General features: G+C 41.1%; 1 protein-coding gene across 2 annotated transcripts in view; it reads left to right on the top strand.

Moving 5' to 3' along the window:
- Nucleotides 1-17749, top strand: part of LOC131035079 (ubiquitin C-terminal hydrolase 12) — a 225024-nt gene that overhangs the window by 186355 nt on the left and 20920 nt on the right. For both annotated transcript variants that reach the window (XM_057966706.2, XM_057966707.2), the window contains exons 21-24: nucleotides 117-172; nucleotides 310-487; nucleotides 627-728; nucleotides 847-918. In XM_057966706.2, coding sequence (XP_057822689.2) covers nucleotides 117-172; nucleotides 310-487; nucleotides 627-728; nucleotides 847-918 — 408 coding nt within the window. The remainder of the gene's footprint in view (nucleotides 1-116; nucleotides 173-309; nucleotides 488-626; nucleotides 729-846; nucleotides 919-17749) is intronic.

Below are 17749 nucleotides of genomic sequence, written 5' to 3'. Positions count from 1 at the left end.
GTTTATCCATGAATTGTTGGATGGCATAATGTATGTATTTTGTTTTCTGTATGTTTTGAATGATCTAGTTATGTTGTCAATAAGATCATTAAAATTTTGGTCAAATCTATTTATAGATTGTACATTTCCGGCGCCTAGACAAGCCCAAGGAAGATGACTTTTGTTTGGAACTGTAAGTGACTGGAAACTTGCTTTTGTAATTTTAAGGAGAAATTGTTTTGATCGACAGCTTTGAATTGGTTCTTTCATTTTCTGGGAAAGTGGTGTCTCTGAGTCTCATTTATGAATCATAGTTGGAAATGGTTGCAGTTCAAAGCACTTCACTTATGATGATGTCGTGGAGAGAGTTGCACAACAGATTGGATTGGATGATCCTTCAAAAATAAGACTTACACCACATAATTGCTATTCGCAGCAACCAAAGCCTCAACCCATCAAGTACAGAGCCATAGATCACTTATGTGACATGCTAGTCCATTATAATCAGGTGCAGATAGAGATCTTGCATTTGTTTGAAAATTATAATTAAATTTGGTTCTTTTGCAAGATTAGCTTTTTATGTTCTTCGAAGTAGCGGCTTCTTGTTATGGTTATATTGCTAAAATTTGGATAGCTTTCTTTGACAGAAATCTGATATCTTATATTATGAAGTCCTCGACATCCCACTTCCAGAGCTGCAGGGACTAAAAACATTGAAGGTTGTTTTTCATCATTCAGCAAAAGATGAGGTTAGCAAAAACATTGATGAATCTGAATAGTTTTGAATCTTATCAGAAGAATGCTTGGAAAAATGTCATAGTTGCAGGATTACTGGTGTTAGGTCATTGACTTTGTAACTTATTGCAGGTGTCTGTCCACAGTATAAGACTTCCAAAACAAAGTACTGTTGGTGATGTTATCAGTGAGCTGAAGGGAAAGGTAGCTTTTTTCCCATTATAATTTTGAAGTAAAAGATTAACTTAATGTAAAAGCAAAGAAAGATACATTATCACCAATCCTCTGTTAAAGACAAAGGAAAAAGGACTGGAAGAAGTCTCAGCACAGAGAAAATTGCATATGGAGGGTCATGTGAAGACTGTTAGGAAATTCTATGAGGTTTAAACTACCCAGCTGTATATGCATTGTTAGCCAAGATGAGTCAACTACAAATAAACTAATCCATCTGAGAGACATTCTATAAACAGTATTATAAACAACTTTAATGAGTGGAAAAATGAGGTGAAAAGAAAGAAGAGATAGGATTAAAGAAAACAACTAAGGCAGGTGTCTGAAAGATTAAAGAAAAGTGATGAAAGGGAGAAACTGGAGTACATATGGGAGTGGTTGAATAAATGCCCACATGCTTGGAGTCAACATGATATAAAAACAAATTTTATAACACATTTTTTGAGAGATGTGACTCTGTAGAGACTATAATAGGGATTTAGATGGGAGGTAATTAAAAGAAAGATCTATGATGACGTAGCAAAGATAATATTATTTGACATTCACTTTTGTCATTTTGCATGTGTAATTGGTATGATATGGCTTTTATAACTCAGTGAAGTTGGGTCTAGCTTTGTAGTAAAGTGTAAAGTACTGATTATGGTTCCTGTGAACCCTGATGGGTTTCTGTATCTTTACCATTGTTTTGAATACACCTGGAAGTTTTTTCGTATCCTGTGTATACATAAATGATAAAACTACACCATGATTTCCTGGTCCACCATCTCTTGTACACAGAGATTGGTCAAGGAATTGTAATTTAGTTTTTCATGATGAATCTGACTGTTGTGAAAATGCTCTAGCTGGTCAATTATTTTACAAATGACCATTACCATTTCCACTAAGAAAGTCTTTTGCTTTGAGTCCTTGATGCCATAACAATCGCATGATATCAAGGCTTATTTTTGATGTGTAAAATTATCTTAGAATATTTTTATATTTATAGACAAAATAGCCTAACTGGATTTCAATGTAAGTGGCCGTTACTTACTGCAAAATTATCTGTTTGAACCCCAATGCTCTGGTGAAAATTGATTATCAGCACACCTTGATAATATCTGCTTATTCCTCATGGACTAGTTGGCTGGGATTGTGTCCATTTTTTCCTTTTTGGAGAAATTAGATATAATATTGGAATGCAATTATTCTCTTTAGGTGATGTTAGGAAGGCCCTTTTGAAGTTGAGTACTAACAAAGCTACTGAGTCAAATAGATTCCAAGCTCCTCAAATATGGAGTTCATACGCTTTACTCTCCTTTGGCTGAGATTTTGAGTGAGTTTGTTTGCTTGGGTTTTCTACCATCTTGTTCACAACATATCATCCACCCCATTCATAAATTGAGGGGTTGTTCAAACTTGAAAAATTATTGGACTATCATGACTGGGCTTTCCTTTACCAAACTTTATGCTGCTTTTTTCACCATCAAGATTTTTGAGTTTTTGGGGAGATGCGATCTGAGAAGCAAGAGGGCAGCAAGTTTTAGGAGATATTTGTTGACTATTGATCACATCTTCACAAGTTTAGGAGATATTTGTTGACTATTGATCACATCTTCACTCAAATCTATTATTGCGACTCACCTACTATCTTCCAAAGTCTTCTATTACTTTGTTGACTTTGGGAAGGCCTTAAACTTTGTTTTGAGACACTCATCCAAGTGACTCTACGAGATGGTACTTGCCTAGTTTTAGACTTCCTATGGTTTCTCTGACTTTGTTAAGAGTACCATCATAGTCATGTAGGGTTGTCCTTTCACCTTGACACTCTTTAGTGTTTAATAGTGATGGTCTTGAGGATTTCTTAGGCACCACACGAATATAGATGATGGATGCTTGTTACATAATGTCTTGATTGTTGTACTCTTTGTCACTGATCTGATCCTCCTCTCTAACTCCCCTAAGGGCTCAAAAAGACAAATTGATGGCCTTGCTTACTTTTGTGAACTAAAGTAGCTCATGGTGAGCCTTGGTAATACTCAAGTTATGGTCTTCAAAACTAGCAAGAATTCTCTTTATAGGCTCCGATTCTTATAAAGAGGGGACAACTAACTACAACATTTGTCCTGAAATTTTACTACCAACCAATACAATCCATGATCTTCGATGCCAACCACAATGGTTTTCTTCTTGTCATTGAATCTTTGGTTGCCTTCCAACATGATATTGGGTAACAAAGCCATACCTCCCGCTATCCAGAGACATGGAAAACGAGATAAAATGCAACTTCTCAAATACCTTTGATATTTATTGATAAAAAATCAGCAAAAAATTGAAACCCACAATTTGTTTTAGAAAAATTGTCCAAAAATTCTGAATACCCACAATTTTTTGGGAAATCATTCTAAAACTTCACAATTCTGAAAAACCAATGATTTTGCCAAAAATTGTCAAAAAAACCCTCCCCTACTTTAGTAAAACAGCAACACCCATGATTTTGTAAAAAAATCGTTGAAAACTTTTGTAGAAGAACACGGTTTGCCCTAGAAATATTTGGTGTGAGACAAACAAGCTGCAAGAAACCACAATTAAATTAAAAAAATCGTCAAAACAATTTTATCAAAGATGAAAAGCCATGATTTTGTCCAAAAATCATCAAAAAGAAGTTGCTACAAAACAGCACCACAATTGTGGAAAATTATCAAACCCTAGATGAAGTAGATCCCTAGCTCCTTGCAAACCGTAGCCGAAACTGAAGTACTCATGATTTGGTGGAAAAATCATCAAAAAAAGAGGCAAAAAGTGCCAAGTTCGGTAGAAACCTTAGATACTGGGTTCTTCTATTTTAGCCCGGGTCCTGCAACGGGTTCAGGTACGACCTTGGGTATGGCTTGGGTTCTTCCTAGGTGCTTGGGTTCTCTACGGGTTCTTTTGTGAAGGACCCACAAAGAAACCAAGCACCCAAGAAGTATCAAGGGCCTCACCCAAGCTTAATTTCATAAATTAAAACCTCAGTTTCACTTTCATAACTTTGTGACAGCATTTTTTATCGGAATATGCCAGCAAGAAAGTAATTAAATATCATTTCAGTTGCATTTGTGAGCTATAAGCCTATACCTATGAACATGGGGTTAGTAAACTTTATATCAGCACTACTGAGATTGATTTCAGTTGATTTACATTATGCATATGTAGCAGCTGTGCGCTTATGTTTTGTGAAATCGCTTTCCTTATGTTGTTAATGATTTGGCATTTTGTCAAATGTTTGAAAAATGAAATTGAACCAACTTCTACACTTGGCACAGCTAGTAGTAATGGCACTCCAATTGATTGTGATTGACCTTGATGCTTCTACTGAAGAAAATGAATATTAAAATCGATTATAATTTGAATTTGCATTGTGTAATGACATTTTGAGACTTGATTATTTTTATTTTTGCAAGATATGAATGAGCTATCAAAATATTCTATTTATTGGCAATTATGGATTTATGAGTATCACTCTTCTTATAGTTCTACACTGATACAGTTTATATTTTTTTAATTTTGATGTTTTGCTGATTCCGCAATTCCATACCCGATTATGTATCCGTACCCGTACCTGAATCGGTAACTTAGGTAGAAACCCTAGCCGTAGATGATAACCCACAATTTTTCTATAAAAAATGAAACCCTGGTGCATCTCAGAGACATGGCCAAAAGCCCTTCATGTGGTATAAAAACCTTCAGCAGACCAAGTTTGTGATTAAGCAGAGGAACCCATGATTTTTTTACAAAAAATCATACAAAAAAAATTAGAGACTTTGCATGGCAGAAAAACAACAAAGACTTCACGCAACAAAGAAAAAAAAATTGTCGCAACCACTTCCAAAACCTGTCGCAGCTTCACAAATGAAAACCCATCCTTAGAAAAAACCCATCACAGTTGATGTAAAAAGAGAAACCCTAGCCACAAAATCATATGCCTAAATCGTGCAAAAATATGCCCTGGTCATGGCCCGTTGCATGTAAGAAACCTAAGAAAATTGTGAAATAAGAGGACCTCACGACTAGTTTCGGAAAACATTGCTTCAAATATCTGTGATTTGACTGTAAAAACGATGCCATGATTTTCTGCAGTATAAAACCCTCGAAAATTTTCAAAAAAACCACATGATTTTGTTGTGATAAAAACCCACAATTTTTTTGTTGCTAAAAATATTTTGTCAAAAAACTTCTAAGAAATGTTTGACAAATTTTCAGGAAAGGAACCCACAAATTTTATTACAAAAATTTGCCCAAAAATTGAAACCCTTGATTTTATTTTAAAAAAATCGGGCAAAAAACTTCTAAAAATTTCCTCGAAATTTCTAGGTAAAGACTATGAATTATTTATTAAAAAAATTCGCCAAAAGATAACCTATGCTTTGATACCATGAAATAATAATTGAATATTATTATTAACAAAGGAGAGGAATACTCCATTTATAAGCAATTACAATAGATCTTTCCATAACGGAAATGATTGAGAACTACAGACAAAATAGAAAGATTTTAAATACTGACTTACAAAATAGAAAGTTACTAAAGACTAAATGACTTCATGACCATTATAAGCTAAATATTACATATTATAAGCTAAAGTTTGTATGGAAGAAGACTTTTTTAATAGCGTGGAGACCATATATTTGGGCTTTCTCCTCAACTTTGAGAATTAGACAGGTCAAAGTTTCTCCTATTATTATAAACAAGTATGGGCTGAAGTATTCCCTCACAAAAGTTCCCTGGATGTTTAAGCCCAAGTTGTAATTGACAGAGATAGAGTGTTAGAGTTGTTGGATGGATTTAGAGTGTTGGAGACTCGGAGTGGTATACAACTTCTTATATAGATGCCAAAGGCTTATAGATTTAGAAAAATTAGTCCACACATGCATTTTTCAAAGGCCCTTGATAATTTGAGATGGAGCATAATTATGACCTTTATTGAGTTTGAAAAAATTCTTGCATGGCCACAACATTGTCCATAAACTTTTCTTGGACAAAAGCTGATTGATTTTGGGAGATTATCTTATGGAGGCAGGTTATTAGTATATTGACAATGAGTTTAAATTGGATCTTGTATAGCATGTTGCACAAAACAGTTGGCCAATAGTGATGCATATGTTCTACTTTAGCCTGGTGGCGCTCTTGGTTCCGCTAACACTTCCATTCAATCGAATTTCATTGGTTTCTAGAAGGATTGGTGGAAATGAGATGAGACTCCATCTCAACGTGGGACCTTGTCTTCTAAATAGAGAACATGATTTGCCCAAATTGATGATCTGAAGATTATTAGATAAATTTTCTGTTATAGGTGGAGTGTTGGCAACAAGGAAATGCAATTTTCTTGTGGGGAAAGAGACAATAAGATATCAAAGTGGAATATGCTTTCATACTTAGATTTCTCTTGAAAAGTTGTGTAATTAATGCTAGTAGATTTCCACAATCCATATAATTGAATGAACTGTTTCCAGATTTGATTGTGTAATTTTTAAGAAAAGGGAGAGCACCTCATTTCAAGTCCAAATGTGAACATTATGACCTTCGCAAGTTGTAGGACACTATATTGGTGACAGATTTGACCAATGTAAGAATCCTGCTGGTTCTAACTCTTCTGCTGATGCAAATGCTGTCTTGTTTTTGTATTTTCCAAGGTTTTGAAGAATTTTTAAGCAAAAAATAACAAGTGCACCAGGCAAGAAATGCAACATAAAACTGAATTGACAAGAAGTATAGAGCAACTGCAACTATATTAAGTATCAGGTAACTGCCACTATTGAAACTAATACATAAAACATACCCGGAGGTCCTCAAATTATTTAAATAAGAAAATTCTAGAACTTGCCAGCCAAAACTGTGAAACTAACAAAACAAGGTGCACAAGTCCAGAATGCAATTTCTCCAAGGCAGGAAAGAAATGGAATAACCTATATGTGCTAGGTGTTGGGAATGGTGCAACTAGAAACCAAGAAGGAAGACGTTTCAGCCCTCCAAAACAAAACGCCCCTTTTCAAGATCCCACGTGCCTAGCTGGAAAATGTATGGCCAGCAAGAGAGATGGTACAACTAGCTTATTGGATTAAAAATGCTGCAAATTGGGGCGTCTAAACCTGAATGCCTCTTCCCTTATTCAAAAATCTGCTAATAATTGAAGGAAATAACTTTTGATGAAGCACAATAAGACTCCTGGATGAAGCCCTCTAATTGCAATAATTCAACTGATATTTCACAGCCTCAAAATCATTGATCCATGAAGAGTTATCATTCTTCAATAGCAAACCCTTTGAAACTCTGGACTCTCAAACAGGTACTCAATAAACGAATCCATGCAGTAAAAACAATATGAGGCAGAATCAACCTTTTCTTTTGCAATCTTAAGCTAATCACATTGACTCTGCGACATAACAAGCTAGCCTTCAAAATCAGCTGAATGGGATGAAGTAACAGATTTCCTTCCAAGAGAGGGAAACAAATCTACATGAGAACCATACTCCCAACCAGATGACACTCTGCAAGTCCTCTGTGAAGATGATGAAGTAACATCGTGAAGTAATAACACACAACACTCGGTAAAATCCACCACTGCTACACAAGAGCTATCAACAATCTGACCAACATCATCTGTCATAGTACTAACCTCGGGAGAACCTGATGCAACATGTGGTTCTCCGCTGCTCTCAACTAAAATACTCATCCCATTCAAGACTACTGCACCTGTATCGGTGATGGATGTAGCCACATCTCCACTACAACCCGTGGATGTCAAATCATCACCAACTGCAGATGGTGAAGATTGTGCTTGGCTCAACTCCATGGTAAACTCCTCTAACAATGACTGTGACTCCTGAAGGGCCAACTAGGTGCTCTCCAATGAGTCCGTAGTCACCTCAAGCTCTTGAGTGAGCTCGTCAACCTCCTCTTCCTTCCCCTTTAGTGCATCGTAGCAAATACAACCCCACTGGAGAAAGTCCCTATCAGCAAGTAGCTGCAAGTAATTATGTTTCATTATCCCAATGGCTTCTCATAGTGAATGGAACTTTGCAAGGGAAAGGCCACTATCTCCGTGCTCATCTGACAAAGGAGTAGCCCAACCAAACATAGCCAACATCTGACAAGCAACTTAAGGTTAATGATGGCATCATTAGAGCTCTCATACCACTATAAGAACCCTGCTGGTTCTAACTCTTCTACTGATGCAAATGTTGTCTTGTTTTTGTATTTTCTAAGGTTTTGAAGAATTTTTAAGCAAAAAATAACAAGTGCGCCAGGCAAGAAATGCACATAAAACTGAATTGATAAGAAGTATAGAGCAATTGCAACTATATTAAGTATCAGGTAACTGCTACAATTGAAACTAATACATAAAACATACCCGAAGGTCCTCAGATTGCACACCTTTTTGTCAATTGCAGGTACTCTATCTTGGTCACCCCCGATGTTGTATCTTCTCCTTTATGCATTGCTTGGTGACACACAATTTCAATGAACCTATCATGCCTTTCCCTAGTCAGCATCATAGGGGGTATTATACCTTTCGTGCTAATGCTTCCTTGGTTTCTCTTTGAGTGAGTTGTGACACACTTGCATTCTTCTTTTGTTGAGGCAACCTTCATTCCTCTCTTGATCATGGTTCTTTAGACTAGTGCACCTGTATTCCCAACTTCATTGGTTCAGTAGTGATGATGAGATCACTCATGCAACTTCATTCGCTGAATAGTGTCGTTGGGGTCAATTGTGCAGGTTCATGTGCCATCTATATTTTCAATTGTTTGAGTAGTGTCGTTTGGGGCACTCATGTAGATTGTTGTCTTCTTGATCTTGAGCATAATCTTTTCAGAGGAGGTTCTTCAGTTACAACATCATATCAACCATCTTTTGACACTTGTTTGTAGCTTCTTCGTGCTTCAATGATGTTCTTCATGCTCTTGTTTTTGGGACATTTTTTTTGAGGCTTCTTAGTCCTTCATTTTCCCTCTTTTGGAGAGGATTTTTTTCGCACAAGGTTTTTCTCATCTCCATTTTTGAGAGATTTCATTGCATTACATTGTAGTTGTGCTTGGGTATCTAACATGGCCTTTTTGTCGAGATTCATATTGCATAATAATCTCACTAAGTTGCACTTAAGGGGGGTGTTGGTGTGAAAGTGATTTTATTCCACTCACATACACTCAAGTTTACTTAGGTAACCAACATATCACATAATTAGATATTAGTTGCACATTATTTAATAATGTTTTTGTGCATTTAATATTTTCAGACGGTAGTTAGCTGGAGATAATTTTTTAACTCATAATACTTTCGCTATATACACAAGGTGTTTGTACATTTGTAATGATTTCAATACATTTGTTCACATTTGGTGAAATAGCATCTCTTTGCATTGTGAAGGTTTATTTTTGGTTTGCAGGATGTTCTCTTTGGTGCTCCAACATTTAGATTCCTTGTTAATTTGTGTTGATTTTTCAAAAGGATATGGCAATGATAATTGGTAGATGGAAATATGTTTTTTTTTCAACCTCTATTTAGAATCTAGATATAATTGTTTTGTCTAGATTTTTTGCAATGTGCCTTTTTTTTTCCTTTTCAATGGTTCTTTGTGTAAATAGACCCTTTGCATGGTCCAAATCCTCCATAGGGTTGTTGATTGTTAGCTGCACAATTGATTTTGTCATTCTCTCACTAGGCCATGCCTACCTTTCTTCTCATTTGGGAATTTTATAGTGTTGAAATCCCCCACAAGTATAGGTTTTTGATGAATATTGTGTTGGATCCATGGGAGCATTAGATTTTACGTGAGAATCCTATTGTTGCCTCATAGTGGAATGTATATATATTTCAATACAATAATCTTTTTGGAATTTCTATGAATTAAAAATGAAATGGACCCCCAAGTATGGAATTGATAAGACATTCAGGATCGATTGTTTTATAGTTTCATTTCTTGTTTGCGGGCATGACATGAGCAGTTTTGTACCCTATACTCAATCATACTTAAAAAATTTATTCATATTTGATCACATGATCTCTTGGATAAGAATCATATCTACTTCTTCATTACTACCTTTTTGTTAAGAGAGTTTTGTTTATTAGGAATGCCAACATTACACATGTTCCATGATAATAATTACATCGTAACATTTGTGAGATATAAAATTCCAACAATTTGTTTCCTTCCTTGAAGTAGAAGATCGGTGTCATCTATTCTTGCATGCTGCTCTTCCTTCTAGTTTGCATGGAGATCTATTGCTAGAACCAAGGGGCCCATTTAAGTTTTGCATGTTTTTATTCCTTTTGAATTCTATAATAGGGTGATGTTGAAATCTTCTTCACTACTTGTTAGAGTTACTCAAGGACTCAAGCTCTCAAGATCACCTACAAAACCAAAATGTCTTCTTACAAGATAAAAAAGATAGGGCATAAATTTTCCATTAATGGATACAATAATATTAGATCAAATGTGATCAATCATCGTGCACATGCATTCTATATGTACATAGACCTTGCTTCTATAGGCAAGGTTGAGAGGTAGGACAAACTAGGATGATGATCATAGTTACTAGGAGATGAGTACTAGTATTGATACAGGAGATTGGTACTAGTATTGGTACCAGTATGACAAATTTTTAGAAATAGGAGACAGGGGGTACTTGGAGACATCATAATAAAAAGCAATAAAATAATATTTAAAATATATTGTCAGTGTAATTAAGGTGTTGTATCTTGTCGTAGGCTCTAATTACATGTCACTTAAGCTTACTTAGGGGCCACATAGAAGCATTTAGGAGCATTTCCACTTTAGATGGTGTTATCATGTTATCACCCTCCATTTTATGTGGTGTCTCCACCTTTAGTGGGTTTATTACTTTCCACCTCATCTAGAACTTTGACTTTTAGTGGTTTTATCATGTTATCACTTTTCCACCTTAGGTGGGTGATCCACCTTTAGTGGACGTGTCACACCATCACTTTTTCACCTTATGTGGGTGATAAGTTATCACTTTATGTATTGGTTACCCTTTGGGTGAACAGTTTAGAACATATAGATAGAACACTTAATGCAGAATAATAATGCCATAGATATCAGATAAAACATAAGAGATGTTATTCCATTCATAATCATGTGTTCTTGTACAAGTTACCTCCAAGCTATATAAAGGTACCGAGGGGGTGCGAGTGCCAACCGTCGCACCCGTAACTACCATCCCCCGGTTACTGAACTAACAAAGACAATTACAACTTAATTAACTAGTTTTATATAATATTGCTGCCAACATCATCCCCCCCAAATAGAAAGGTCGTCTCTAGACGACTTACAACAAAATGGGGAATACATTGCTTATTACAGAACCCAACATAAAAAACTAAGGGGGTGCAGAGGGCATCCCTGATGAAGAAGGCACCGGGGGTGGTGTAGCGGTGGATGCCAATCGCCCACGCAGCTCGTACACCTGCTCTGTCCTCCTCTTCAGATCCCGTTCTGCCACCATCTGTCTCTCCATTGCAGTCTTCACCATGTAGGCAGCCTCCAACACCTCCTTATCCTTCTTGTCCACGCTCTCCAGTGCACTCACCAATCGAGTCTCCAACTGTTCTCTGGATGCCCTTTCCTCTTCCAGCTGTATAGCCGAGGCAAACTTATCTGCCACTAGAATGTCCATTGATGTCCGAGTCTGTGCCACGGTAGCCTCAAGCTCCCTAAACCTGGCAGTCAACTCCTCCCGAGCCGTCACTGTTGCTACGCGCAAGGCCTCAGCTGTGGATGTCGTTTGTTGTGTCCTCCAGAGCTCACGATAGCCTTCGCAAAAGGCCTGCTCCACCTCTTTCAACAACGACTGCATCCGAGTCTCGCCAACCTCCTCAGTGAGGCTCCAAGCCTCCAGCATCCCCAGGTTCTTTGTCTCAGACCACCCGGCAAACTCAAAACACCTCCCAAACTCTTCTCGGCATCTGGTGCAGGCAAAGGTCAACAACCTCTCCATCTGCTCGACCATGGCAACATCCTCCTGGAGTCTCGTAGATGACACAAGCCGCTGTGCTCCTAGAGTCATCTTGGCAATGAATTGCTCAAATTCTCCGGCGCCTTGCTGCACTCCCATAGGCACCCCCTCCTCTTTGTAAGGATTGGTTACTACATCTGTCGAGGGTGACGCAGCCCTCTGAAGCGCCCTACTGCTCGGAGAACTCCCGTCCTCTAGATCAATGATATCCAAGGAATGCACCTCCCTGCCTGGAGATAGAGTGGCCTCCCCTACAGGTGCCACGGGTGTGAGCTGGTAACGACTCCACTAGGCACTCAGGTCATCCTGAAGAGCACCTGCTTCCATCATTACCTCTTGCATATAACCTGGCACACTCGGCACATCCTGCTCCATGGAAGCCCCTGCACTCGCTAAGGTACCCGACCCATCCTGCTGAACTGAGGCCACCCCAGAGTCGATCCCTGTTGTGGTCTCGACCCGCGGTGGTGTCATAGCTATCGTCACCCGAGGTTGCCCAAAGCTAGGTACTGGCACCGTGGTGACTACGCTGGCTGTCCCGAATGACTGCAGCACTACCAACTGACTAGTTTTCGGTAAGTGTGCTGGTGTAAAGTGTACCTGAACTTGTGATGCTAAAACGGACCCTTCTGTACCTGCCGATTCCACTACCTCCTCTTCAGGCAACTGGTCACCCCCTCTACTTGCCAACCTTAAGCGCCCTTCGCTCACCTGGGAGGTGTCTGCGGATTCCTCCATGCCGCTACCTGCATCCTCCTCTGCATCGGACTCCGTGTTTGACATGGCGGGCTTCTTCCTTTTTGTGCCCAGACGTGCCTCCGCGCCATGTGCCAAGACGTCCAAGTGCGACTGATAGAATATGGGCGGTTGGTCCGGTGCAACACGACCTTGTGGCTCCAATGGCTGTGAGTCGGGGGTGATCTGTGTGCGGACTGCATCGAGAAATAATCCAATGGCGTGATGCGGCATGTAAAAATTCTTGTACTGCAAGGTCATGAACTCGTCCATCCTATCTGCCAGCAGTGATGCCCAGTCATACACCACCTTGTGCAGCCCATTCATCAACACTATTTGTGCGATAGCTATGTCAGATGCGCGGCTGGCACCTGTAAGGCGACTCTTCACTACGGACAACAGACATCGCCATACTCCCTTAGCCAAAAATGTTTTCTTGAACCCCCTACTCTTGCCTGCACTTTTGAGGCTATCTTTTTCTCCCTGCGTGAGGTTATACCTCAACATCAACTGTAGCAAGGTGGCACAGTTTTCTAGAGTGATTTTCTGTGAAGTATCAATTTTTTCCCTTTCAACCCCGGTATGCTAAACACCCTGCTAAACTCGCCTGCTGTGAAGGAAATAGTTATCTGATGGTGTTGATAGTCAAATACAGATTGGCGGCGTTGTCTATCATAGCTGCCAATCATGGCATGCAAAACCACCTCAAAATCTTTTATGCAAAAAATTGGCATTTGGACAGCCTAGTGTACCTGTGCCTGGCGAAGGTTTTTCTTTATCAGTTCATCATGAGATGTCTTCGCCCACCAATTCCTGCAATCTATTCCATTAAGACCGTCGAACATAATATTATCTGCTGTTACCTCATCCTTGTCCTTTGTCGACTGGGTTTTTGGACGATGCTTCCTGCTTTTTTGACTGCTGCTCATCCTGAGGCTGCCTGCAATACGCACACTAGATGGCAAAACTCGCTTGCCTGTGTTTGCACTTGATTCTGAAGTTTTTCTCCCTCCTTGTAACTTGTCTTCTAACGGCTGTAACCGTTTTCTCCAATCCGCCTTGTTCTTGTTTGTGTCCATTGATCCTCTATTATTTCCCTTGATCTCCTTTTATAGGGTTTTTTAACCTTCTTGCACGTGCTGCCCTTCCTTCTAGATGTCAAGTACGGTGTACGGCTGGCGTGCGGTGTACTTGGCGTGGGGTGTGCGGTGTATGGCGTGCAATCTCCTTCCTTTGCAATTTTACCTTGGCTTGTAATCTCCTCCCTCGGCAATGTTTCCTGTATTTATGTATTTTCTGTTGGCCTCTTTGATGTTGCGTGCAGTCATATAGCCACCGCACGGTGGACACACGGTGCCACCGTACGGTGACCCCGCGGTGCCACTGCATAGTAGGCATGTCGTGTCACCGCACGGTGACCCCGTAGTGCCATATGCGTGGCCCCCACTAAATGGCGAGTGCCATAGTATAGTGTCTTCGCCGTACGTGCTCTTTTTTCTTTATTTTTTATTTGAGTCGTACAGTCAGCTGCCGTACGACCGTACGGGTTTTTTTTTTTTTGTTATTTCTGCTGGAGGGATCGGTCGTCCGTCTCTGTTCGTGGTACTGTTTTAATTTCGACCCATTGACGGCATCTGGTATCTCCTTCCCGTCGAGCGTCCACAACTTAATCGCCTCGTTGGCATTGACCTCGTGTACCTTGAAAGGGCCTAGCCATCACACTTTAAATTTTCCTAGTTTGATTTTGTTCCTCCCATTGAATTTCAACACTAATTCCCCCGGAGTAAACTTCATTCGCCGAAGATGCTTGTCGTGCCAGACCTTCCGTCTTTGCTGGGCTGCCTCTGTGGCCCATTGTGCCATCATTCTTTTTTCGTCCAGCTTGCTTAAGGCATACAGTCTCTCCCTCAGGCTCGCCATATCCCCGAGTCTGTTCTCCACTACAATGCAAAGGCTTGGCACCATGAATTCCGCTAGCACCAGAGCTTCCTGCCCGTACATGAGTTGGAACGGAGTGGCCAATGGTCACCTTGTAGGTTGTGCGGTAGGCCCACAAGACCGAGGGTAATTTTTCTTCCCAGTCTTCTCCCTCGACACCGCACGACTTGTAAATCACGCCCATGAGAATCTTGTTGGTAGCCTCGGCCTGTCCATTGGCTCGCGAGTAATAGGGGCTAGACAGTGAATGGAAAATCTTGAAATCCGTAGTAAGGAGTTTAATAACGTGGTTCACAAAATGTCCACCCCTGTCGCTTGTCAATTGCATAGGGATCCCATACCGTGTAATAATTTGCTCGTAGATGAATCTTGCTGTACTTACGGCCGAGTTGTTAGTTAGGGCCTGCGCTTCAACCCACTTGGTTAAATATTCCATGGCTACCACAATGTAGTGGCACCTCCTAGCGTGACTCACCTTGAGTGGCCCGATAAAATCCAGCCCCCAGCGCTCGAATAGTTCTTGAGCATGCGAAGGGTTGAGGGGCATGAAATCCTTTTTTAGCGGCCTCCCTGCTCTCTGGCAGGTATCACAACCTACTGCCCATTCTCTCGCATCATTATACAATGTGGGCCACCAGAGGCCTGCTAGCAATACCTTCCTTGCCGTAGTGTCCGGTCCCATATGGCCTCCCGTGGGCCCCTCATGTGCTTCCCTCATGACGCTTGGCACCTCTTCCTCCATCACACACCGACATAACACCTCGTTGGGCCCCTTTTTTACAATAAATTATTAATCAGCTGGAACGTGGGGCTTCTCAACACAAGTTTTCTTCGTTCTCTCGGTGGCATGCCTTGGGGAAATATGGAGGTGGGGAGATATTCCTCGATAGCAATATACCATGGTGGTAGTACTGCGATCTTGAATAGGTGGGCATCTGGAAAGTCGTCATTTACCCCTTCTGGCGGCTCTCCCGACCTAATCCGGGACAATTGGTCAGCAATGACATGGCTTTTGCCTCGCCGTACAATTATTGTGAATGTAAACTCCTAAAGTAGCAGTAGCCACCTACTTATCCTGCCTTGGATGATGGGTTTGTTTACTAGGTACATCAAGGCTTGATGGTCCACATAGAAGGTGAAGGGTGTTGCCAGCAAGTAGTGTCGAAATTTTTGTACGGCATAGACCATTCCGAGGGCCTCCCTCTTGGTGGTACTGTAGTTCCTCTCGTCTTTCGACATCAACCTACTCGCAAAATAGATGGGGTGATCCAACCCGTGTGCCCCTTCCTATGCTAGCATAGCCCCAATGGAATAGTTTGAGGCATCCACGTGTACGTGGAATTCTCGGTCCCAGTTTGGATATGCTAGAATGGGTGCTGCCACCAGTCTCGTCTTGAGTTCCTAGAATGCTTCCCCTTGTGCCGATTCCCATATGTATGGTTCGCCCTTTCGAGTTAGTTTGTCGATTGGAAATGAAAGTTGGGCAAAGTTCTTGATGAACTTCCGGTAGTATCCAATGTGTCCCAAAAAGGACTTGACTCCTGTCACATCAATGGGTGACTCCATTTCCACAATTACCCGTACCTTATCCGGGTCAATTTTCAGTCCAGCTTTACAAACGATATGGCCCAACAACTTCCCTTGTGGTACCATAAACCGGCATTTCCGTGGATTTAAGGTGAGCCTGGCCCTTTGGCATCACTCCATGCACTCTCTCAGCGCCACCAAGTGAGTGTCTTCGCTACTGAAAATCGACCAGTCATCCAAAAAGGCTTTAAAATTTCTCACCAACATCTTATCAAAGATGTGAAGAACTATCCTCTGGAAGGTTGTGTGAGCGTTGCACAACCCGAATGGCATCCGGTTGTACGCATAGACTCCATCTTCCACCACAAAGGTGGTCTTCAGCTTGTCCTCCTCAGCGATCGAAATCTGGTTGTACCTTGAGAAGCCGTCGAGAAATGAGTACATTTCATGGCCAGCCACCTCCTCCAGGATACTGTCTGTGAAGGGTATGGGAAACTGGTCCTTGATGGTGATTGCGTTGAGGCACAGAAAATCCATGCAGATGCGGATTTGGTTGGCCAAGTGAGATCACAATCGGCAAGACTCACTCACTTGTCTCCACCCGAAATATAATACCGGCCTCAAGCATCCATTCGACCTCTTTGTTCACTCTGGCAGCATAGTTTTTATTCATTCGGTACAGCCTCTTCCATACCGGTTGGGCTCCCGGGACCAGTGGTATCCGATGGACACACATTTCTGGTGGAACCCCCTTCAGATCCTTGTAGGACCACGTGAATACGTCCTTGTATTCCAGGAAGATTTTGAATGTTGCAGCCTTCAGCACCGGGCTCCAATCGTCGCCTACCCAAATATTTCCGGGATTGGCAGTGTCTCCCAAGTTTGTCTCCTTCATGGTGGGGTCTTCGTACTGCAGTGGCCTATCCTTCGAAAATTCGTACGCCAGAACATTATTTACTTTGGCATCTCCCTCCTTGTACTCTGTGTATTCTGGCGGAAACTCCTCCTTCTCGCCTGGCTCGTCCTCAATCTGTAGCATGTGACAAGCAGGGTGGAACACTTCATAGTCTTCCATTTGCCAGTGGAAGAGTCCATTCAATGAGGAAGTGTCATCTTCTGAACATCCGCCAAGTTCCAGCACTCCTTCCTCGTTAGGTTCCCTCTCGTTTTTACCTTCATAGGAGTCCCACTCCCATCTGTTTGAATCCTCCGAATCCGAGTCAGATGATACAAGTTCCTCGCCCACAACCTGGGTCCTCAGATCAATGGTGTACTTCCGCCCCCCTTTCTCCATGGAGAGGGTGTTCTTCTTCCAGTCGTGGTTCACCTTTGCTGTAACCAGCCACCCTCTGCCTAAGATGGCATCATGCCCCTTCTTCTTGAGTGGGATTACCACAAAATCTAGTATGAAGGGTTGCATGCCGATGGTGACCGGCTGGGCCATCAAGGTACCAAGTGGATTGATGTCGTGCTGGTTTGCACCTACCAAGTTGAATGTGGGTGGCCATAGTGTTGGCTTCCCGAGCTTCTTCCATGTGTCCTCTGGCAGTACATTCACCCTCGAACCTCCGTCCACGATGGTGTCTTTGAGTATAGCCCCGAGAATTCCCATC

The sequence above is a fragment of the Cryptomeria japonica genome, chromosome 3 (genome assembly GCF_030272615.1).
Source record: "Cryptomeria japonica chromosome 3, Sugi_1.0, whole genome shotgun sequence".
Lineage (NCBI taxonomy): Eukaryota > Viridiplantae > Streptophyta > Pinopsida > Cupressales > Cupressaceae > Cryptomeria > Cryptomeria japonica.
This window is presented reverse-complemented; position numbering and strand designations above follow the sequence as displayed.